The 24,012-nt window shown below is 39.9% G+C and overlaps 1 protein-coding gene across 2 annotated transcripts in view; it reads right to left on the bottom strand.

Annotated features, from left to right (window-relative positions):
* Positions 1–24,012, bottom strand: part of SRBD1 (S1 RNA binding domain 1) — a 275,758-nt gene that overhangs the window by 115,838 nt on the left and 135,908 nt on the right. For both annotated transcript variants that reach the window (XR_016306420.1, XM_089653922.1), the window contains exon 17: positions 21,370–21,452. Coding sequence is in view for 1 of the 2 variants with exons in the window: in XM_089653922.1 (XP_089510048.1) it covers positions 21,370–21,452 (83 nt within the window). In the remaining variant the exon portion in view is untranslated. The remainder of the gene's footprint in view (positions 1–21,369; positions 21,453–24,012) is intronic.

The raw sequence follows: 24,012 nt of genomic DNA, 5'->3' as shown, positions 1-24,012 counted from the left end.
CCATGTACAACCTAACCCTAGGTTCACACCTAAGCGTTTTATGCCGCGTTTTGCAGAAACGCACAACAGTCCATTTAACATGATTTCCTATTGGACAGGTTCACATCTCTGTATTTTCACCCGGTGTGTTTTTTGGATAGGGTCAGGGACTTTTTTTTTTTAAGCAAAACGTTGCATTTTAGGTTCTATAGACTGCAATGGAAACGCTGCAGAAAAGTATGTATTGCATTTTTGCTTCGTTTAAAATCTGCCTAGAAACAAGAAAAATAGTGAAAAAAAACTGCATCAAAAACGTGTCAAACATGCAAGTGCAAAAACGCAAAATGCAATGCAAAAGGCAATACAGAAACGCCTCAAACGCAACCTGCATAGGTGTGAACCTAGACTTAAGAGAGCAACATAGACTTAACCACTGACAATATTCTATAGAAGAGGAGTATTACACAAAAAGCATGTTTAAATATTCATTTATTAAAGTGACTCTATATGATATCTTAATCTAAAAAAAAATTCACACACATCTACTCAAAGTAGAACTATAGGAAAAACTTTTTTTATCTTTTTTATTTTGGATAGAGAGTAAGGGAGGGTCAAAACGCCGGCCAGTTTATTTTTTGTGATGTGTCCCATTGGGGAGATTTTCATTCACTTCCTGTCCCAGAGCCAAACAGGAAGTGAGAAGAAATGAGAAGAGAGACAGCAGCGCCACTCTAAGTGTAGACGGTTAAAATCAGGCAGATTTAATGGTAAAATTGCACTCACATAGGTAGGCAACAGGTAGGCATGTCAAGTAATGGAGGTCCAGTGGGAGCATCAGGTCCTTAGGCCATGCTCCGATGGTGTCCAGGGCTGGATTTTCCAAGATGGCACACGTTCGGAGCATGCTCACTCCTTTGTCGGCCTGAGAAAGGAGTGAGCATGCTCCGAATGTGCGCCATCTTGGAAACCCAGTCCATGTAGTGACATCATCCCTGTGAGCCTCCCTGAGCCCCTCTGCTACTCCCCGAACTCTGGACACCACCGAAGGGTGGGAAAACACCCAGAGCGTGGCCTAAGGACCTGATGCTTCCTCTGGACCTCCATTACTTGATATGCCTACCTGTTACCTACCTATGCGAGTGGAATTTTACCATCAAATCTGCCTGATTGTAACTGTCTACACTTAGAGTGGCGGTGCTGTCTCTCTTCTCTACCTGCATTAGGAGTATCTACAAGATCTCACAGCCGGCTGCCTCCTCGGACAAGTCCATACTACTATAAGCCCCCCACTACAGATGGACTTGGACACAACCTCCACATGGACCTTCTACTAACCACCATTGCTGATGGTCCATTCCCAAACGCACACAGGGTAGATGCATCTTAGCGCTCCCTCCCCCCACTCACCTCTGAGTAAGAAGAAATAACTGCAAATTAAGGGACTCCATTGGGGACCTCAGATCACCAGAACTAGTGTCCCCATTGAAAGATTTTTGTTATGGGGACAACCCAAAATTTGGGATTTTCTTTTACTTTCACTTCCAATCATAATGGTAAACAGGCTAAATAGAGAGGGTGAATCTCCTTTAGGAATGCACAGACAGCAATAAAAAGTTACAGGTGTTCTAATCCATCTCCACTCTGTCCACAACTAGTTTTGGACTTTTGCCTTTAAAAGTTTTGCCTTTAGTCGTATTTTAAAGTGTTACTAAACCCACAACCGAAAATCAGTCGGTATATGCAGTAAAGCATACTTGTTATACTCACTGTGGAACCTAAGAGGTTAATCCTCTGCATTGTGTAAAAAGGCTGTTTTATCCTGACTTCTCTGATCCTCCCCTTTGTCCAGTGCCCCCCTCATATCTCCTGATAAGACATATCATGTGTAGTCACTCTGCACATGCTCAGTTGTGTATTGCTAGAGAGGTTTTTTTTTTCTTTGGAGAGTGCATGTGATCAGCACAGGGCCAATCAGCACTGTCCAGACAGAGGGTCAGGGGTTCTGCATCCTCCTAGAGAAGAAAGAAAACTCCTCCTACAAGTTTTAACCAGTGCTCTGGTGAACACTGATAGAAGTCACAAGACTGCTGGTGAGAAAAGGTATTTAGAAGTTTATATTTTTGTAACACTTTGAGGCTGTCAGGAATTGCAGTTTTCTCATTCACAAAAGGACTGGCTGGTGGAGCCCAGCACAGCCGAGTTTTTTTTTTTTTTTTAAATTTGACAGCTGGGGGGGGGGGGGGGTACATTCCCAGCTAGATATTAAAGCTGGGGAGCGGGGGCTGGTCCTTTCATTACATGTTACACCCTGCATATGGGTGTAATATGTAACATGTTATGAAAGGTGAACCTTTCCAGCAGGGGTTCCCATGATTAGCTTCAGGAGGCAGTCCCTTAAAAATCAATGGGTGGATGCCGCCCCAACAGCTAATGGCAGCCACTTGCAGTGATCACATGTGAATGCTTGGCCCTGGGTGCAGACAGTCAGAGGTTATCATAACTAATCATGGTGCGGTGCATTCACAGATCCTCCCCTGTATAAACTCACATTTTCTTTGCCCCCCACCACTTCACTCAACTGCCTAGAGAGCAATATGAAAAACAGTAGGCCGACTCTCCCTATTAGCAATCCGTTACTGCAATGTGTTGTCTCAGTAGCTACAGAACATGAGTGTCAGGGCAGGGCTGTGGAACGGACAGGTAGGCCTAGTGGCAGGGTAACGCACTGGCTGACGACAACCACCACCAACAGACCGAAGTCCCTCAGGGCGTGGAGTCTAAGTCCCAGGCTGCCCTTCACCAGGGCCCCTGATGGTGGGGATGGACTTGACACAGCCAGGAACCAGGTCGCGGCCCCCGAGACACCCCGGCTGCGGTAATGGCCGCCGCCAATGGCGTGTAGCTGGTGAGAATGACAATAGCGTAGTCAGGCAAGCTGGGTCAACAACAACGGGACAAAACAGTACAGAACAGTAGACAGAGAATCACAGGTCACGGGCCGGGTTCAGCAACGGAAGGTCAGATCGAAGGAAAACACAGAGAATGGTCTAGTCACAAGCCGAGTCAAATACCAGAAGAGTCACGAGCATATACACAGAGCTGTAGCAAGACCAAGACACAAGACACAAGTGCAAAGAGCATGTGCGGATCACAGGCTTATATGTACTCAGCCACACCCCTCTGGGGGATGGACCTCAGAGACCTGAAGGCATAAAAGCTTCCCACCATGCTCAGCATAAATCCAAGATGGATGCCAGCACATGGAATAACATAACCTCTGGGAAAAGGTAGGACCTTGACAATGAGGAACTAAGGCAGGCCATAGATGGCTTCAAATTCAAGGCATAGATGGCCCTGTGAGCACCACCTGGCTTGACAAAAAACTATTTAAAAAAAAAATCATCGAAGCTGGGTAGAAAATTATCGGCTGAACAGTGACTGCATCCTACCAGACAAAGTCACCATTCAGTAGCACCACTGTCATTAGTCAGCCAAGGGTGCCTCTGTCGCCAAATACAACAATCATCAGGGGACAATCCACCACCAGCACTGCTTAGCATTGGCCAATGGGCTTTACAAGGGAAAATCAAGCCGTGTATGGCTAGATTAATGGCCTGTACACACGATAAGAAAATCGTACTAAAATTTCCGTATGAGGAACAATCGGCCAATTATCTGATCATTACTATAATGCTTTTAACTGCTGACTTCGACTTTTCGGATGACAAAAACTGAGGGTACAAGCTACGGAATTTTTATTATACTTTAACACAACATCCATTGACACCCCTTGATAATGTCCTATTGGACGAAACGCGTTGGGGAAGAGTGTACAGTGCTGACGTTACGCCGCTGTGCGTTTCCGGGTCAACAGCGGCTATTTATGTAAGCTGACATTTCTTCGTTATACTTGCTATTTATCTTACCGGATTTTAATAAATACTACACTATTGGAAGTATATTTGCTCCTGGGTCCTGCAGCTCGGCCAGATAGAATAACATCTGTCATCAGAGTCATATGCCAGGACACATGCACCTTTGGAATCCTTGTTTAAATACACGGGTGTTTTTGCTGTTGTAGTGGAAGCAATCATTTCTCGTGAGTCTTCAATTCACTGGGAGACAGTGACGGCATTTGTGAGTTGTTTTGCTGCAAACGAGCACTTTTTGGTGGTGGATGGACATTATTTAAATTTTAACATTTTCTCACTGATTTTTTTGATATCACGGACATTCATTTTATTTTTGTTTTCATTTGCTCTGATATAATTTTAGTTTCACTATTTTATGTTTGGCGCTACAGTCTATATTCTACTGAACACAATGTCCATTTGTACAGTAAATGTAAGGAAATATTCAAATAGAAAAAATGTGCATGATCAGAAGCATAGAACCGAGGATCAAGGAGATTCAAGAAATGGAAAAAGGAAGGAGAATATTGGAAGACTTGTATTCCCTACTTCTTTTATAGAGATGAGACCCTGACTTGTGTATGGATGGATATTCAGCCTCTTCTCTGCCCAAGAGGGAGGGGAGGACACCCCCCCCCCCCCCCATTTTTTGTATCTTCTCCCTAACCCAACTGTATATTCTCTGTACTGTTCTATCTTTACTCTTATAAGAGTGTTTTCTCTACAGGTAAAATATAAAACATGGCTCGGAAGTCTCATGTCAGTTGTTAACTGCTCCTTGATGTCAAGCGCAATATCCCTCTGGGTATACGCCTCTACCCTGTAATTGTTTATGCCAAGCATTGTTGCCATGATCTTGAATACCTTGAGATATGATTTTTTCATATGGAGCGGTTTACTGTTTCTTCTCATATGTTTTGTATCATATTGTTGAATATTGTTGACTACTAAATAAAGAATTGAAAAAAAAAAGCATAGAACAACCTTACATTTTCTCTTCTACCACACTAGTACGGAGCTACATTTGCCTTCCTTGTTGGCCGAGAATTTTCTTACAAGTCAATACCTTTCCAACAACATCATGATACGCACTTTCATGGAAAATCGGACGATCGTTCACCCAATTTTCACATAGTGTGTACTAGGCTTAGGAATCTGCAATTAAATAGGCTAAAAACCTTTAAAATGTATGTATTTGGCCATACATTTTATTCATGTACACTGCAGCTGATAAACTCACATTCAGGAGCTTTTCTGCATTTTTTCAGCAGCCCCTGAACTCTTCCTAATGTTTTCCTATGTGTCCATGTACACATAGTCGTTTACAGTCAGTTGAGTTTACAGTTGTTTTTTTGAACGCACCAAACTTGTGTACAGGAGTCGATTTTATCAGCATTTCAAACGCCAAACCCCTTTAAACATATGAAAATGCAGCTAACCGCGCTTATAAGCGTTTGCGCTTAGAAGCGTTTTTTTAACTGTTCCATGTCCAAATGCTATCCAGAGCCTTCTTTCATCATCAGAAAACATCAGCAAAGTGTTGTCCATGTATTCAAATGGACCCGGTACACCAGCGCAGTTCCAGGTTTTGCATGACGGAAAAAATGGTAGAATGTGCCGCATTCTCATGATGGGATCCATAGTAAATACAACCAGAAAAGACAGGTCATCTCCACACACACTGCTCTTTCTGCTTCTGCTCTCTCTATTTCTTTCAAAATGTCTGAAATAGTTAATTTTTTACTGTTTTTCAATGCATTCTGGGCATTTGGGAATGTCTCCTGATGTTATCTATAAAAAAGTTTCTAGATGCAAAATGCGCATAAACGCAGTATGCAAACGCGGCTAAACAGACGTTTTTTAACCTACGTTTTCCAGCAGTCAGTTTCTGTCATTCAGAAGTGTTTTCCAAATGTCCTGTGTACATGAACCCTTAGTATAAACTGGCTCTGTTTAGCATTGTTTAACTGGATTTGTAAATAAACCACATGACCACAAAAAAAAAAAAAAAGATGAACGTGTTTATAATGCGTAATGAATGACTCTAGTAAACCTGTGCAAAAAGCCTTTGCCAATAAACGCATCACTTCTCACTGTAGTAATAGCATATAAACATAAACCTCCATCGATGTGTGGGGTGAGAAAGAGATGACACAACCAGATAAGTTCTAAGGCATCTGAAGAAAACTTCATTAAATGCACAAGATTTACACAGGGAACCCCATCATTTTAACAACCGAAGCAAGCATACGTGCTTTGTGTGCAGACAGTAGGAATATACCTACTTCAACGTATAATTTTGGGTCTACAAAACTGGTGGAATTATCCAGAGACAACTTTGAAAGAATAAATAACTACTATATATTTTTATATACTTTTTTAATTAACAAATTTCGTTAGAATTTCATACATACAATGCTAGAAAGCAACATCCAGTTACCACCACCATTATTCCATAGAAAAAGGTATTACATGAAAAGTATGTTTAACCACTTCAATACCAGGCAATTTCACCCCCTTCCTGCCCAGGACAATTTTCAGTTTTCAGCACTCGATCATGCAACACTGTACTGTAGATTTTTATTATTTATATCATATATATTTTACAATTTGCATTTTGTTCACACAAATAGAGCTTTCTTTTGGTGGTATTTAAACACCACTGGGGTTTTTATTTTTTGCTAAACGACCAAACATTTAAAAAAAATGCATTTTTCTGTGTTTCCGTTATAAAATTTTGTAAATAAATCTTTCTATAAAATATATTTAATAATATAAATAAAATAAATTTAGGCCAAAATGTATTCTGCCACATTGCTTTGGTAAAAATAACCCAAATCAGTGCATATTATTTGGTCTGTGTGAAAGTTATAGAGTCTACAACAGGGGTGTCCAAACTATGGCCCTCCAGCTGTTGAAGTACTACAAGTCCCATCATTCCTCTACCTCTGGGTGTCTTGCCTGGCGGGCCATAGTTTGGACACCCCTGGTCTACAAACTATGATACCCACCATTGAAAATTGATCTATCCTGATGTACTGATGGCCTCTGTCATTTTATGTAGCCCTAAAATGCCAGGAAAAGTACAAATACCCCCTTTTTTGGAAGGTATTTAGTAAGAGGCATGGTGAGTTTTTTGAAGCTGTAATTATTTTCCACAATTCTTTGGAAAATTAATTAAATAAAGTGTGTTTTTTCCCCACAAAAATGTCATATAAACAAGTTATTTCTCTCACACAGCATAGGCATACTTGCAACTAAATCCCAAAAACACATTCTGCTACTCCTCCTGAGTATGGCGATACCACATGTGTGAGACTTTTTCACAGCCTAGCCACAGAGGGGCCCAAAGTCCAAGGAGCACCTTTAAGCATTACCCAACTTAAGGCTCTGTTCACACCAATGTGTTTTTTTTTTTTTCAGAAATGCAGTAAAGTCCATTTAACATGGTTTCCTATGGAACATGTTCACATCTATGCTTTTTTGAGCTGCTGCGTTTTTGGAGAGGGTCAAGGACTTTTTTAAAAGCAAAAATTACAGTTTTTGCTACGACAGAATTCAATGGAGAACTGCTGAAATGCACGGTAGAGCGTTTTTGCAGCGTTTTGCATTTTTATTGTGGCCAGCAAAAAAAAAAAAAATCCGCTTTAAAAAAAAAAAGCTGAATAAAACACAAAACGCAGTAAAAACGTGTCAAAAAGCATGTAGTAAAACGTAAAACAAATTACAAAAAGCATGACACGCAAAATGCATATATCTAAACCAAGCCTAAGACCTTCTTCTGACACTTTTTGTTTTCAAGTAAAAATCAGTATATTTACTAGAAAATGACTTAGACCCCCCCCCCCCAAATATTATATATTTCTTTTTCAGCAGAGGCCCTAGAGAATAAAATGGTTGGTTTTGCTAATTTTTTTTTTTTTAATGTCACGCAGTATTTGTGCAGCTTTTTTTTTAACATGTTTTTTTTTTTTTTTAAATACACTTTAATGAATTTTAATGCACATAAACACAATATCCAATTTTTTTTTTCCGTAACTATAGTTAAACTTTTCCGCAGCACCTATACTGTGATATTGTGTAGCTTTTCACTGTCCTATTTTTGTTTTTGTTTTTTTTGGGGTAAATATATTTGTAAAACCAAATAAAAATGTATTATGGAATAAAAAATATAAAATATGGTGTTGCACCAAGTAAATAGATACCAAACATGTTATGTGATTGGGAGGGCGGATCAGAGAGCCCATGTCTCGATCTGCGATGTGCTGTGTCCAAGGGACACAGCCATCACAGAACTGCGCCACTGCAAGGTCACGAAGCTGTATGCAGGCACTCGTCCTGACAGGATGTACAGATTTGTTCAGTCAGAACGGTACTTGTCCCACTTGCCCATTTATGTACAGTGTCCGGGTGGGAAGCAGTTAATTAGCAAATTTCATTAGGATTTTGTATGAACAATCCTAGAAAGCAACATTCATTTATCACTGACATTATTCCATAGCAATGAAAGGTATTACGCAAAAAAGTATGTTTAAACAACAAAACATTAACTTTTTTTATGTCACATTGTCTACAATATACTGGAGCCATAAAGCTACCATGTTTGTTGACAATTTCAAGGAAGCTTCAATACTGGTGATCTCCATCAGACAGTTCAAGGATTAAAGTGCTACTAAAAACACAACAGTAAAATCAGTCTGTATATGCAGTAAGGCATGCTTGATATACTTACTGTGGAACCTAAGGGGTTAATCCTCTGCATTGTGTAAAAAGGCTGTTTGAGCCTGTCTTTTCTGATCATCCCCTTCTTTTGCTGCCCCCAATCCATCTGTCATAGTTGGAGCAGCAGTGTGGCAAGTCTGCACATGCTCTGTTTGTTGTGTATTGCTAGAGAGTTTTCTTTTGGAAGGTGCATGTGATCAGCACAGGGCCTATCAGCGCTGCCCAGACAGAGGGTCAAGGGTCATGCAGCCTCATTGGACAGTGAAAGGAGAATGAAAACTTCTCTTACAACATTAACCAGTGCTTGGCTGGACACTGATAGAAGTCACAAGACTGCTCTACCTGCTGATGAGAAAAGGTACTTAGCAGTACATTTTTAATAATATAATTGCATTTCCATGTTGTGTGTACAGTGGGAGACCGGATATAGTGAATGCAGGATCTGGGGAGGCCAGATATAGTGAATGCAGGAACCGGGGAGACCAAATATAGTGACTGCAGGGTCCGGGGAGAGCAGATATAGTGACTGCAGGGTCTGGAGAGACCAGATATAGTAAATGCAGGATCCGGGGAGACCAAATATAGTGACTGCAGGGTCCTGGGAGACCAGATATAGTAATTGCAGGGTCTGGAGAGACCAGATATAGTAAATGCAGGGTCTGGGGAGACCAGATAAAGTGAATGCACGGTCCGGGAGACCAGATATAGTGAATGCAGGGTCCGGGGAGACCAGATATAGTGAATGCAGGATCTGGGGAGGCCAGATATAGTGAATGCAGGGTCTGGACAACAGAACAGGTCTAGACATTAAAGTGGTAGTAAAGTCATACATTTGAAAAAACAGTGACTGGCAGGGTTTTATAACAGAAGAGACCCTAGAGGTCTCTTCTGTCATACACTTCCCCCCTGCCTGACAGCGAGCAATGGGATCTGAGCCACGCATGTGCAGCTCACATCACATTTACTGCCTGTTCTCTGTCATGTTCGCATGTGTAGGAATAACGTAACCCCTGCCCGGCCAGTCAAGCAGCCAAAGATACAATACCCGGGAGGAAGACTGGGCGAACATGGAAGTGTTGGGGAGTCTACCAGAGCGCAGCGCTGGAGGGCTCAATTTGTTGGTAAGTCTGTCATAAGGTGCTAGTATGCAATGCATACTAATACATAGTTACATTGTTAGTCTGGCTGAAAAAAAGACAAAAGTACATCCAGTTCAACCATAAAAATTTTTTTTATAATCCTATACCCACAGTTGATCCAGAGGAAGGCAAAAAAAAAACCCAGCAAAGCATGATCCAATTTGCTCCTGCAGGGAAAAAAATTCCTTCCTGATCCCTTCGAGAGGCAATTGGATATTCCCTGGAACAACTTTACCTATAAATGTTAGTATCCAGTTATATTCTGTGTATCTAAGAAAGAATCCAGGATTTTTTTTAAAGCAATCCACTGAGCTGGCTAGAACTAACTCTTGAGGGAGTCTATTCCACATTTTCACAGCTCTCACTGTGAAGAAACCTTTCCGTTTTTGGAGATTAAATTTATTTTCCACCAGATGTAAAGAGTGCCCACTCTAAACCTACAGGGGGGCCCATTCCTTTAGTTTACTTGTTAACTTTATTACCACTTGAAAAAAGTTTTTTTTTATTTTGGATAGCACAATAAAAGTTGGTTATAACAATTTTTTTTTACCATCTGTGCAAAACTAGAGAGATTTCCCTTCATTTTCTATGGTGAAAATAATAATTGATTTGTATTTTTTTTTAAATGTTTCTTTTTTTTTTATTACATTTTTTCTTTTATTATTTTATTTTTCAGCACACTGTGATCAAAGCAATACAATGTTACCCTAGTAACACTGAACTACTCTGGGCAAGTGATCAGGATTTTTTTTTAACACATTTTGATTGCTAATGCCAATGTATTTCATTGATATTTGCAATCATTGTTACTGAATGAAACTGATTCATTCAGTCTTTTGTTGTGATTAGCTGTGATTGGGCAAAGCTGATCACGATACAGATGGGCTGTGATTGGCCCTGTCTGTATCATGTGACTGCCTTGACCAGTCACAGCTAACAACATAATTGTATACAATGGATGGCATGAAAGGAAGCCATTCATTGTATACAATTGACATGTGATCTGCTGTGATTGGTCACAGCAGTCACATGACACTGGCAACGGGCCGGTGTAGCGATGACATATATATATATGATTACTGATATAAATCCTGTATAATAATAATGACGCCCAGTCATAACGGCGTGGTGTTAAAAAACAAACTCTTTAAAAGTGGTTGTAAACTTGTTTTAATATAAAAAAATTAATATTCGTGTGCAATTTTACACATTCCTGCCCAGGCCCAGGCAGGTTTCAGCGCTCTCACACTTTGAATGACAATTGCGCGGTCATACAACATTGTACCCAAACTAAAATTTGATCATTTTCTTCACACAACTAGAGCTTTCTTTTGGTGGTATTTAATCACCGCTGGGGTTTTTATTTTTTGCTAAATTAACAAAAAAAGACCAAAAATTTTGAAAAAAAAACACATTTTTCTTTGTTTCTGTTATAAAAGTTTACAAATAAATAATTGTTCTTCATAAATTTAGGCCGAGATGTATTCTGCTACATGTCTTTGGTGAAAATAACCCAAATTAGGATGTATTTTTTAGTTTGTAGGAAAGTTATAGAGTTCACAAAATATGGTATAGATCTGAAAATTGATCAATCCTGAAGTACTGACAGCCAATCTAATATCTTGAGGTCCAAGAATGTCAGAACAGTACAGATATCCCCCAAATGACCCCTTTTTGCAGAGTAGACAGTCCGACGTACTTCATAAGAGGCATGGCGAGTTTTTTGAAGTTGTATTTTTTTGTCATAATTTTTCGGAAAATGAAAAAATGAAAAAAATTATTTTCACTATTTTTTTTTTTACATACTGTCACCAGTGCAGTACAGCGTCATCATATAACTGGCATGGCGGTGAACAGCGACACTGACTGGTGACAGTATGAAAAAAAAAATATATATATATTTTTTTTAATTTTTTTTAATTTTTTTATTATATTTAATTTTTTATTACTTTTTTTTTATTTTTTTTAAGATTTTTTTTCATATTTTACTATGACCAAAATAGTACAATGTTACCATAGTAACACTGTACTACTTTGGAGAAGTGATCAGTATTTTTATTTTTTTTTATTTTTTTTTTACACAATTTGCTTATAGCAAAGAATTACTTTGCTATAAACAAGCATTTACCTGAATGAAATCGATTCATTCAGCTTTTTTTTTTTTTTTTGTGCTTAGCTGTGATTTGGTCACAGCTAATCACATGACATGTGCATGTGATTAGCTGTGACCATTCACAGATGGCATCATGAATGAAGCCATCCATTGTATACAACTGTCATGTGACCTGCTGTGATTGGTCACAGCAGGTCACATGGTACCAGCAACGGGAGCCGGTACTCGGATCTGTCATCGGCCGTGTCCGAGGTGCACGGCCCGTGACAGATCCCGCTGCTGCGCCGCTCTGCATTACCGCAAACGGCGCATGTGCGGGAGCACGCCAAATGGCGTGCACCCGGAATGAAGAGGCACATCTGAAGCCGCCAAACGGCCATTGGCCGGGTGGCTAATGGTTAAATAAATGTCACAATGTATCGGTAATGCACGAGGAGAGTTAGCCCTGTTTTGTTCTGTTGGCGTGCACCCGGAAAGCTGCAGCGCTTTTCAAGCCGCCAAACGGCCATTGGCCGGGCGGCTAATGGTTAATATTAATAATAATTAGTAATAGGTAATATTCGGCAATATTCCAGTGGACACAGCTGGTGACTGGTCGAGCTCCCACGTGAGCAGCTGGTTTTGACAGGACATCATATTCTTAGATAGTAAGCTCCGAGGAGCTAACCCTCTTGTATTGAACTGTATTGTTGCTGTATTGTCTCCCGTTATATTGTAAAGCGCTGAGCAAACTGTTGGCAAAATATAAATCCTGTATAATAATATCAATAATGATAATGACGCCCAGTCATAATGGTGTGTTAAAAAACAAACTCTTTAAAAGTGGTTGTAAACTTGTTTTAATAAAAAAAAAAAAAAAGTAATATTCGTATGCATCGCATGCTAGCACATTATGAAAGGCTTATCTTAGAACGAAGCCCTCAAATGGCGGGCTCTCACCGCTGCAGAGGCTTCCATCTTCACCTGGTCTTCTTTTTGGGTTTGCGGGATGGGGCTGCTCGAATGGCCGAGCCGCCGATGACGTAATTCCCGCGCATTCGTGCAGGAGTCTAGGCCATGGCACGCAGCTCTGAAGGAGCGGCACAGGTTTGCCGTTCCTTCAGATCAAATGCGCCAGTAATGTCACCGGCTGATGCTCCCTAGAATATCTCATGAACGTTTAGGAGATATTCATTTTATCTACAAGGAAGATTTATGATAAAGATTATCTGTAGGCAAAAAAATGAACAAAGTGACTTTACTACCACTTAAAACTAACCAACGACTGTGTGCAGGGGACGTCAATAGGCCATATACTTCATACATTTTCTCTAGATGTAAAATCAAGCTTTTATATATCCTGCGATATTTCAAGATGGGATGATAGGCATGCGGCATGATGCACCAACTTCTCCACTAAGCCCCAAAACAAAGACCATGTAAACTTCTAGCACCCTAAAATAACAAACACGTGGGAAGCTTGTATTAAAGCTTTAACTCAAAGATTTCTGTGGCCTTTTCTAACTTTGTTTGAAAAATAAATTTCCGAGCAGGTTGGAAGTTCAATCTCAAGGCCTCCGTGTCACACCAAGCATCATAATTTGGATGATAAAAATAAAGACAACATTCATTTGGAATAGGCTGGAATTATTTGCAGTTGAGCGAATGTATATTTGTTATGATTTAAGGTCTTGCAAAGTTGAGGCCAATATGCAGAAGAAAAATATTAACCTATCTATAACCTTGTGTCAACAAATGATGCTACTGGGAATGCTAACCGAACTAATTTTCCAAAGAAAATTAATTACTTATGACTTACAGTTGTGAAAGCAAACAACGTAAATCTGGATTAAGAGATTTTTAATTTTGTCTTGGAGTAGCTATTAAACTGATTTTGTATAAATCAGACTATGTCATGGAAAGCGGGTCAGAGATGAAACCCTAGACAATGACTGACACCAACCATTGTGTATTTATAGAGCAGATGCAGGGAAAGGTCATAGAAATTAATCATTATCTAATAAAATACGATTTGGGTTTCAAAAATAATATTTCCTACAGTTGCTAAAAACGTGTGGTTGCAGCCAGAATTAGACATGAACAAATTGAAAACTAGAAGCAAGAGCTCGCCCTTTGGACTTGAGTTTCTAGACATATACGGAGAAAAAATTAGTTTTCTATGTGCGACACACCCAGAGTGAATGATCAAATCTACTAATATGTTCCTTCAGAAATTGAAGTTGATGTAACCCTAATTGAATGACATTTAGTTTGCTAAAGCACTGTGCCTGTTGGAGCAAATTTGACCAAGGGTTTTTTTTTTCTTTGCTTTTTAAATTCATTTTTGTCTTTTGGTTGGAATTTTTAAATTTAGCAATGATGTGCTGTAAACTCAGTGGCAGGTCATGCATTTCACACCTCGGCCTTCAGTAAAGTCCTACCTGAATTAATCAAGCAGTTTTTGTCTGTAATCTTAACCACTTCCCTCCCAGCCTATAGTCAAATGATGGCCGGGAGGGAGATTCTCTATTCCGGGTGGACGTTATATGACATCTTCCTGGGCAGCAAGGCAGTGAGATCTGTCACCTGCTGTGTCCATCAGACACAGCGGATGACCGATCAGTGTACCGGCTGCTGCCAGTACCATGTGATTACTGTGACCAATCATAGCAGATCACATGACAATTGTACACAATGGATGGCACTATTGTGCTGATCTCTGCGATTGGCCACAGTGATCACGTGGTACAAACAGGGCCAATCACAGCCCATCTGTACCGTGTGATTAGCTGTTACCAATCAAAACCAACCATGATAGTAAACACTTAATTAATCAATTTCATTCAGTAAAAAATGGTTGCTTATACCAGTGAAATTCATAAGCAAACATAATGTGTAAAAAAAAAAAAAAAAATTATATTGCTCTGGTCACAGTGTGTTAAAAAAATGGTAAGAAAATCTATATATAATAAAAAAGGTAAATAAAAATGAAAAAAAATGAAAAAATGTTGTTTTTTTTTTACATACTGTCACAAGTTAGTGTCCCTTATTACTGCCACACCAGCTATATGATGATGTTGTACTGCACTGGTTATAGAATTTATAAAGGAACTGGAGAGGTGGTTGGCACCTCACGCCTCAAGGCACAGACTAGTGTGCATACATGCCCCTCATGTCTGGTGAAGGCACAAGAGCCAGGTGGCAACCATCTCTCCAGTTCATTCTGCATATTCTTTTTGAACATCAGTAAGTTGTCCACCTCTTTAATTTACAAATACTTTTTTAAATCTTTTGATATTATCTTCTTGCCACCAATTTTTCATGTATCTATGCGAATTCCAATAAGGATTGCATTTTGTTTGCAGAATGCCCACTGCTTATGGAGTGTGTTTTACAATTTTTGTCTAGGCCTTCCAACAGCTGCGGGGCATAGATGTTGGGTGGCCCTTGTCATCTCCTTAAGAAAGGGGTGTGGTGATAGCCTACACGTTATTTCCCCTATATATGGGGTATTGGAACCTCCAGTTGTCTTAGCTCTGAGGAAGGGAGTGCATCTCCCGAAACGTGTCAGTATTTCCAAACGGCAGTTGTTGGGACAGGACCCTTGTGTCTGGGACTGAAAGAATTGGCTCAATGGCTGTTTTTATGGTCTTTTTTGTGAGTATGCATTTTTTACCTACTTTTTCATAAACTTTTTATCATGGTAATACACAAGGAGAGTGCGCCCTCTTGTGCTTTCTCTTAACAGTGCTTAGATTCCCAGATCTTTAGAGGGATGTACCCTATCAAGTGGCGGACACCGTGTTATACTGAGGAGCACGAAGATTTGAGCGCTGGTGTTTTTCTATCTATCTCTTTCCCATAAAGTATCTCCAAAAGCATTACTCCAAAAGACAACCGCTACAGCCTTCTAGGGGCACTACTGAAAATTAGAGTGTAGAGCAGGGTTTCTCAACCAAAGGTTGCTAGAGGTTCCTTAACCCCTTCACGCCTAAGGGTAAAACAAATTTTAATGCCTAAGCACAAATTTGCAACGTTGACATGTGTTAGTAAAACCGTCCATATCATCACAACTACTTTGTACATCCAGGTGGATTATACCTTGTTTTTTAACAGGACAAATTGGGCTTTCATTTGGTGGTAAATGGCAATGGATATCTCCTGTTTTTTTTTTTTTATTACCAAAGGAAAACTGGCCCAAAATAGTAAAAAAAAAATGTTTCTTTTTATTTAGCTGTGTGTTTCTTGTTACTACCATAACCTACCACCAAAGAACAACCCAAAATAAATTTTCCAGCTCTTGACAATCGCAGTGATACCATATATGTGTATGTTATTTGTTGTTTGTACCCGTAGTACAGTCCAGAAACAATAGTGTGCATTTTGGTTTTTTTTTACCTAAAACACAATAAATTAAAAAAAAAAAAAAAATCCTGACCTTTTGATCTTTGACCCTGACCTTGACCCAAACACCCTGGCACTGAACTAGATCAAACCTTGATCTAGGTGTTTTTTTCTTTTCTTTTTTAATATTTATCTTTTTTTTTTTAACAAACATTTTTTTTTCCCTCTATGCCAGGAGTTAGAGAGATACAATGTATCTCTCTCCTCCATTCACAGAGAGAAAAAAACACAAGGGGGCCAGGCTGTACAGTGACTGATTACTGTGATAGCCAATCAGAGGCTATCACAGCGATCATGTGACCTGGAATCGGGAGTCCCGGGTCCTGATCGTTAGAACGGGACCCGGGGCTCTCAGTGACACCGCGGTCTTTGTGCTAGGAGAGCGCTGTGAGGCGTGCTCTCAGCAGAAAGACAGGTACACAAATATGCGGCCCCTCGGGTAAAAGCCCAGTTCTGTGAGGCCGCATATTTGTGTTACGTCAGTGTCAAGGGGTTAAGGAATGAGCAGTTTCTGCCTCTTAGATAAGTTCCCACTGACACCATTTATATTTTTAGCCATCTGTAAGGGAGGAACTCTTCCCAAAGAGCACAAGTTTAAGCAGCGTTCTTCCCACTGACTATTACATTAATGTATCACGAGTTGTAGATAGATGAACTTTTAGCAGGGGTTCCCTGAGACTGGAAAGACATTTCAAGGGTTCCTCTGTGTTGAAAAGGTTCAGAAAGGTTGGTATAGAGAGTTGGGCCAGTTGTATAGCAGGCCTGTTTTAACATCAACCTTACCTTATCTAATCTGTCCATCCTGCAAGCATACCATTATGGCAAAGAAATCATGACATGTAGCAGCTGGCCTATGGAATCTAAAGACAGTAAGATGATCTACAATCCATTTCCTGGATTTAAAACCTTTACACAGCAGAACTCCATGTTTTGGCAAGTTCTCATGCTTGGCCAATGATCAGTTTCATGGGAGCCAAAATGACTACCATCAAGAAGGTGAGAAAACGAGAATAAAAACCCATAGTAACATGTGACATTCATATTAACAACAAGAATACCAATATGTTTAGGATCTTAATCAAGGTCTGGCAATAATAAAACAAACATAATATATTTATCCAATAGATACAGTATATCATTGTATATGGTGAAAATAAACAAACTGGAGAAAATCTGCTTCGATACCAAAATCACTAAAAGTGTAACTAGAGCCAAAACTAGAAACTGTCACAGATAGCGTAAGGCAGTACATGGGAAGATGGACAGAGTACTGTATGGACAGAGTACTGTATGGACAAAACACATTCATAAAAATGGAAATGAGGCTTCTTCTGTAATCAATACACAATCACCTACATTAACCAGACTGTGCAAATATAATTAGATACTGTATATCCTTGAAAACAAATTAACTTAATTATGACTTAAAGGACAACAGTTTAAAGGATAAGTTCAGCTTTGGAGCATGTTACATGCTTTAGTGTGAAACCTGTAACATACATGTTCCAGCATCAGCAGCCTCTTCCCCCCCAATCTACCCTCCTTGTGACAGTGGGCAAGGGATCCTCTCCCCACACCCACTGTCATAATTTGAAAATAGTGCAGCAATGCGGGGCTCCGCCCACATGGTTCCATCCTTCATTCACAATTTCTTGTGAATTAATGTCAACAAGTACCGTCAGCCATTGTGTACGAGGTACAAGCAGGCAGCTATGTTGAGAGTCTGCAGGTGCTGGACATTGCACCTGTGGGTGCTATGCTCTGCAGGATCCCTAAAAAAAAATAATAATAATAATAATAATAATAACTGCACATTTTTTTTCCTGCAAAAAAAGGTGCCTTTATTATTTTTTTTTGAAACGGTGAACTTATTCTTTAAGGTTTTACAATAGTAGCATGGCTGATTGCTTGTCTTGCTTGCTTCTTTCTTTTTATTCTTCTTCAGAGCAGTGCCCCAAGAATATTGCAATTACAGAAATAATAATCTATGCTATTTGGTGCTGCAAAGGTCTGTTATATCATTTTATAAAAAGGGTGTCCCAAAAAATGCATACATAATTTGAATGATTAGAAAATCAGTATTTACTACCCTGCAATTCACTTTAAAATAAAATACATACATGTAATATATATATATATATATATACACACACACATATACATACACACACACTTAGAGTCCATTCTCAAACTGATGATCATTCTATCATTCTAGTCTAGACATTGCTGATAACGTGAAGCAATAGAATCGGAAACACTGAGAATCGTTAGTTAGTTTGCAATTTGGGTGCATTCTCTTTCAATGACTACTCTTAATTCATCAATGGTTGCCAGTTTTGTAGAATAAACATTATCCTTTAGAAATCCCCATAAGAAAAGTCCAGTGATGTGGGGTCTGGTGAACATGGAATGTATTCTACTGAACCTCTTCCAAGAAAGATATATATATATTTTATATACACACACACTGTGATCAGCTATAACATTATGACCACTGACAGGTAAAGTGAATACCATTGATAATATCATTATAATGGTGTCTGAAAGTAGGTGGGATATACTAGGCAGCAAGGGAGCATATTGTCCCTAAAGTTTATGCACCCAAAGTAGAAATAAAATGGGCAAGCGTAAGAACTGAGCTACTCTGACAAGGGCCAAATTGTAATGACTAGATGACTGGGTCAGAGAAACTCCAAAACTGCAGCTCTTGTCGGATATTCCCGGTCTGCACTGGTCAAGATCTACCAACCATGCTCCAAGGAAGGAAAACCAATGAAAAGGTGACAGGGTCATGGGCTACTGTAACTAAAATTGCTGAAAAAGGTAATGCTGGTTCCAATAGAAAGGTGTCAGAACACACAGTGAATTACAGATTGTTTTGTATGAGCCTCGGTAGCCGCAGACCAGTCAGGGTGCCCATGCTGACCCGTGTCCACAGCCAAAAGTGCCTACAATGGGCACGTGAGCATCAGAACTGAACCACAAAACAATGGAAGAAGGTGGCTTGGTCTGCTCAATTCACGAATGGTTTAAGGAATATGGAAACAAGTTTGAGGTGCTGACTTGGCCTCTAAATGCTCCAGACCTCAATCCAAGTCCGATACATGGAGGCCCCACCTTGCAACATACAGGACTTAAAGGATCTGCTACTTGATGCCAGATACCACAGCATACCTTCAGAGTTCTAGTGGAGTCCATGCCTCAAAGGGTTATGGTGGGTGATCATAATATTATGATCGGTGTATGTCTACACTGCAATGAAATTACAGTCTCCCTGCAATACTAAAATGCCTACAGTAAAAGGACAGTTATTTTCTGCTTGGAATGTATTTCTATTATTTTATTTGCTAAAGTAAGATTGGTTTTCAACAAAGGTTTTTTTTAATTAACATTTAAATAAAAGACTATTAAAGCATCAGGTATATTTTTCACATTAAGTGAAAGTAATATATGTATAAGTGTAACACTTCAAGGTATTTATTACTTCACGCACAGATCACAGGACTACCCCTGACAATGTCTACATCTGCTTTTCCTTCCAGAAGGACTGAGCCATCTTTGTTCAAGCATCATCCCCAGGCAGTATCTACTTTTGGGAATAAAATGGATGATGTATAAATCCCAGAGTCTGCTCCGTAGATTGTGTTCTTGGATGTGTACATATACAGGTTAGTTCACACAGTCCTGTCCCCCTGCTCCTTCTAACCCTATGCCCTGCCAGTGTAAAATCCCTCACAGTCCAGTCTGGCATAGATTGGGTCCCCCTGTTGCCTCTCACCCTATGTACTGTTATTGTAAACATCCATCACATCCATCTGATACACAGATCAGTCCCCCTTGCCTCTCATTCTATGATCTGCCAGAACGTTACCATGAACAGTCCTAGTGAGGGTTCACCAAAGGAAGGTAGAAGCTTTACACCTTGCTTGCATTATGCTTAGATTTTACCAATTAAGGGTACAGTAAATCTTTCCTTTTTTAACTTTTTTTTGGTGCTGTATATTATAACATATCTGGATTTTTACGTTACTGATAAGTCTACTTTCAGCATGCATTTGTCACCTGTGTAGTCTTGTGTGCAGTACAGAGCAAACCAGTCCATGGAAGCAACGCAAACGTTATGGAGTGAAGTAGTGTCATCATAGTGACACTGTACTACTCTGTAGGGGTGATCACGGATTTTTTTTTTTTTTTACACTTTGCCATTACAAAAGATAACTGTAACAGCAATGTTTTAAACTGTCATGAATGGGTTTCATTCATAACAGCTGTGATTACTATTGTGATGCAGTGATTGGCCCACAGCTATCACATGGTACAGGGTGCTGTGATTGACCCAGGTACCATGTGATAGCTGTGGGCCAATCACAGCATCACAATACTAAGCACAGCTGTAACTAATTAAATCAATTTATAACAGTTGTATTTACATTGTGATTATGTGAGGCACCAGGAGCTGCAACCCGCTGTGTCTGGTGGAAACTGCGGGCGATGTACAGGTGTATCACCTGGCCTGTAGCTGCTTCCCGCTCACAGCAAAACTACTGTGGGCAGGCGGTAAGTGGTTAAAAAAGTTTTCTAAGCACAAATATACAGCCTGTAACAAAGAAAAGTGAGTGGTGTCCTCTTCATTGGTATTTGCTTCTATTTCATATTTTATACTATCGTTAACTTGATGATTTTATGAGAATATATATATATATATATATATATATATATATATATATACATACATACATACACACACACACACATATACACACACACAGACATATATACACACACACACACACATACAATGTGTTGTTCTAAAGAATGAACAGCAATTACAGAGCAAAAATAGACAGCGCATGAGTGATGAGGTTTGAAATCTATTAAATAAAAAATTTAAATAATAGTTGATAGAGAAAAAAAAAGGAAAAACTTGACAGAGAGTGAATGGATGTGTGTGTGTCTATCTATCCACACACATACAAATGGAGATTCATTTTATTTTCATGATAAGGAAACTCACAATGCTCCATACACAACCCAAAAATATTGATAGTGGATACTGCATGATGTTTTTCTATCCCTCAGAATATGATGGCATACAAGGGTGAAACAGTCAGCATAGTCTTACCTGGTACATCCCGACGCCAATGTGTTTGGGCTCAATTTTTACAAGCTCAGCTAATGGATCTTGTACACGTCTTGCTATGGAAACTGAAAAACAGAATAGGCAAACAAATGTGGTTTTCTGTGAAGTCAGTACTGTATAAATACAGCAGTCTGTGATTCTCAAGCTCAAACCGATTCATGTCATTTCGCTATAGAGGGGGGCATGCAAAGCAGATTGATGCTTGGGATTCCCCTCCTTAACAGTAGGATATTTTTTTTTTAACTTAAGGGTTTTAAAGAAAAAAAAAAAAAAAACAGAAACTCTGGAACGTTTAAGAATATAGAGATAGCGAGTTCGGGGGTTCCTTTCGCTTTCCAATCTGGGGGGGAACACCTTATGTTTCACACCCCACCCTTTGAAGAAAACATCCTACATAATGTGACATTCATGTGTTATGACAAGAGTTTTAAGCACTTTAGTATTTTGTATACACATCTGTCCACCACGTAGTACTGATATTAAAAGTACATCTAAAGCCAAAAGGTTTAGTTTCCTTTTCAGTTTTATATAGGAGTAAGTACATGTTAGAACCCCTGTTTAAAGTATAGCAAAAGGCAAAATTTTTTTTCTTAGTTTTGGATAGAGTGGAGAGGGATTAGAACCCCTGTCAGTTTTTATTGCTGGCTGTGTTCCATTAGGAAGATTCACCTTCTTTATTTGTCCTGTTTACCATTATCATTGAAAGCAAAAAAAAAAAAAAAACACGAAAAAACTAATTTTGGGTTGTCCTTGGAAAAGTAATAGAAGGGAAATCTTCCAATTGGGACACTTCATGTGGTGACCTGGAGATCCCCAAGGAATTCCCTTAATTTGCGGGGATCTCCTCTCTCTCTTCCTGTTTGCTATGGGACAGGAAGGGAAGGGTAATCTCTGCAATGGGACACAGACGGCAAACAAAAAATCAATAGGAATTATGACCATTCCTTACTCAATCCAAAATGAAAAAAAAGTTTTCTGTATTTCTACTTTAAATTGCTCCTCTGGGAATATTCATACAGGTGTACCTTGGTTTACGTAATTTTCGGTTTATGAATAAAAATCCATGGAAAATAATGCCTCGGTTTATTAATTTTTAACAAATTTTTTTCACAATACAAATTGTATGTCGGTGCCGATTTTTAAATGCAATTGCCGGCTTTTTTTTTTCTTCACTATAGCTCACAGAACTAGCTGTCACTTTCCCAGAGCTAAAGGAAACTTTGTTTCTTTTAACTGGGGAAATAAACTAAAAGGAAACTTTGTTTCTTTTAGTTGGGGAGAAAGTGACAGCTGATTCTCTGAGCTATAGTGAAGAAAAAAAAGCCGCTAATTACATTTAAAAACTGGCACTGACCTATAGTGACAGTGACTTTTTTTTTAACTTTTTTCTGACCTCCGGAATGGATTAATTGGTTTTCAATGCATTCCTATGGGAAACTGCGTTTCGGTTTACAAATTTTTTGCAATACGAAACGTCCCAGAGAACGCATTAAATACGTAAACCGAGGTACATCTGCACTTTATGACAGGAGTCTCCAAACTTTTCAGTATGGGGGCCACATTACATATTTTACAAATATTCTTGGGTAAAAAAAAAAAAAATTACCCCCCACTAGAGTCCCTCCTTACATAAAAAGGCCCCCCACATCAGTCAACACATCAAAATCCTCCCTTACATCGGTGGCCCAATCAGAGTTCCTCCTCACATCAGTGCCTGACCGCAGCTGGTCTTACATCAGTGTCCCCATCAGTGTCCCCCCTTACATCAGTATCCCCATTAGAGCCCCCCCTGCATCAGTGTCCCCATCAGAGCCCCCCCTTACATCAGTATCCCCATCAGAGCCCCCCCTTACATCAGTATCCCCATCAGAGCCCCTCCTTACATCAGTGTCCCCATCAGAGCCCCCCCCTTACATCAGTATCCCCATCAGAGCCCCCCCTTACATCAGTATCCCCATCAGAGCCCCTCCTTACATCAGTGTCCCCATCAGAGCCCCCCCTTACATCAGCGTCCCCATCAGAGTCCCCTTCCCTTATACCAGTGTCATCTTAGCCTCTATAATTAGGCAAAAAAGTGGTGTAACAGCAGGATGAGAGTACAAGCAGGCCTGGAGGGAACAATTTCCATCCTCCAGCGACTGCAGGGGCAAGCATGTCACGGGTTGTTAGGATGCCGGTGGTCCTAGCAACCAATGTCAAAGCGCAGCTGGAGAAGGGGGGGGGCAGGGCAGGAGAAACAGAGACTACGCACATTCACACGATGGCCTGTGGGAAGCCGTAGCATCCCCGATCAACTCTATAGTATACAAAAATGGAAGAGATGAGTTTATCATTTCTGGTTCAGTCATTTGTTTACGGGCTATTACAAGCTTGGGAAAGCTCATGACCAGGGGTGGACTGACAACTCATGGGGCCCCCGGGCAATAGGGGATCATGGGGCCCCTGTGTCCTTGCCCAAACTCAAAAAAGCCTATGAAAAAAAGGTATCAGGGGCATCTCATGGGGCCCCCCACTGACCCCGGGGCCTCGGGCAGTGCCCGAGTTTCCAAATGGTCAGTCCGCCCCTGATCATGATCAAACCGATCAGGTAAAAAAAAACCTTCAGTCTTTACAAGCACTTTAACA

Source organism: Staurois parvus, unplaced genomic scaffold (assembly GCF_062004578.1).
Source record: "Staurois parvus isolate SC_StPar_1 unplaced genomic scaffold, SC_StPar_1.0 ptg000727l, whole genome shotgun sequence".
Lineage (NCBI taxonomy): Eukaryota > Metazoa > Chordata > Amphibia > Anura > Ranidae > Staurois > Staurois parvus.
This window is presented reverse-complemented; position numbering and strand designations above follow the sequence as displayed.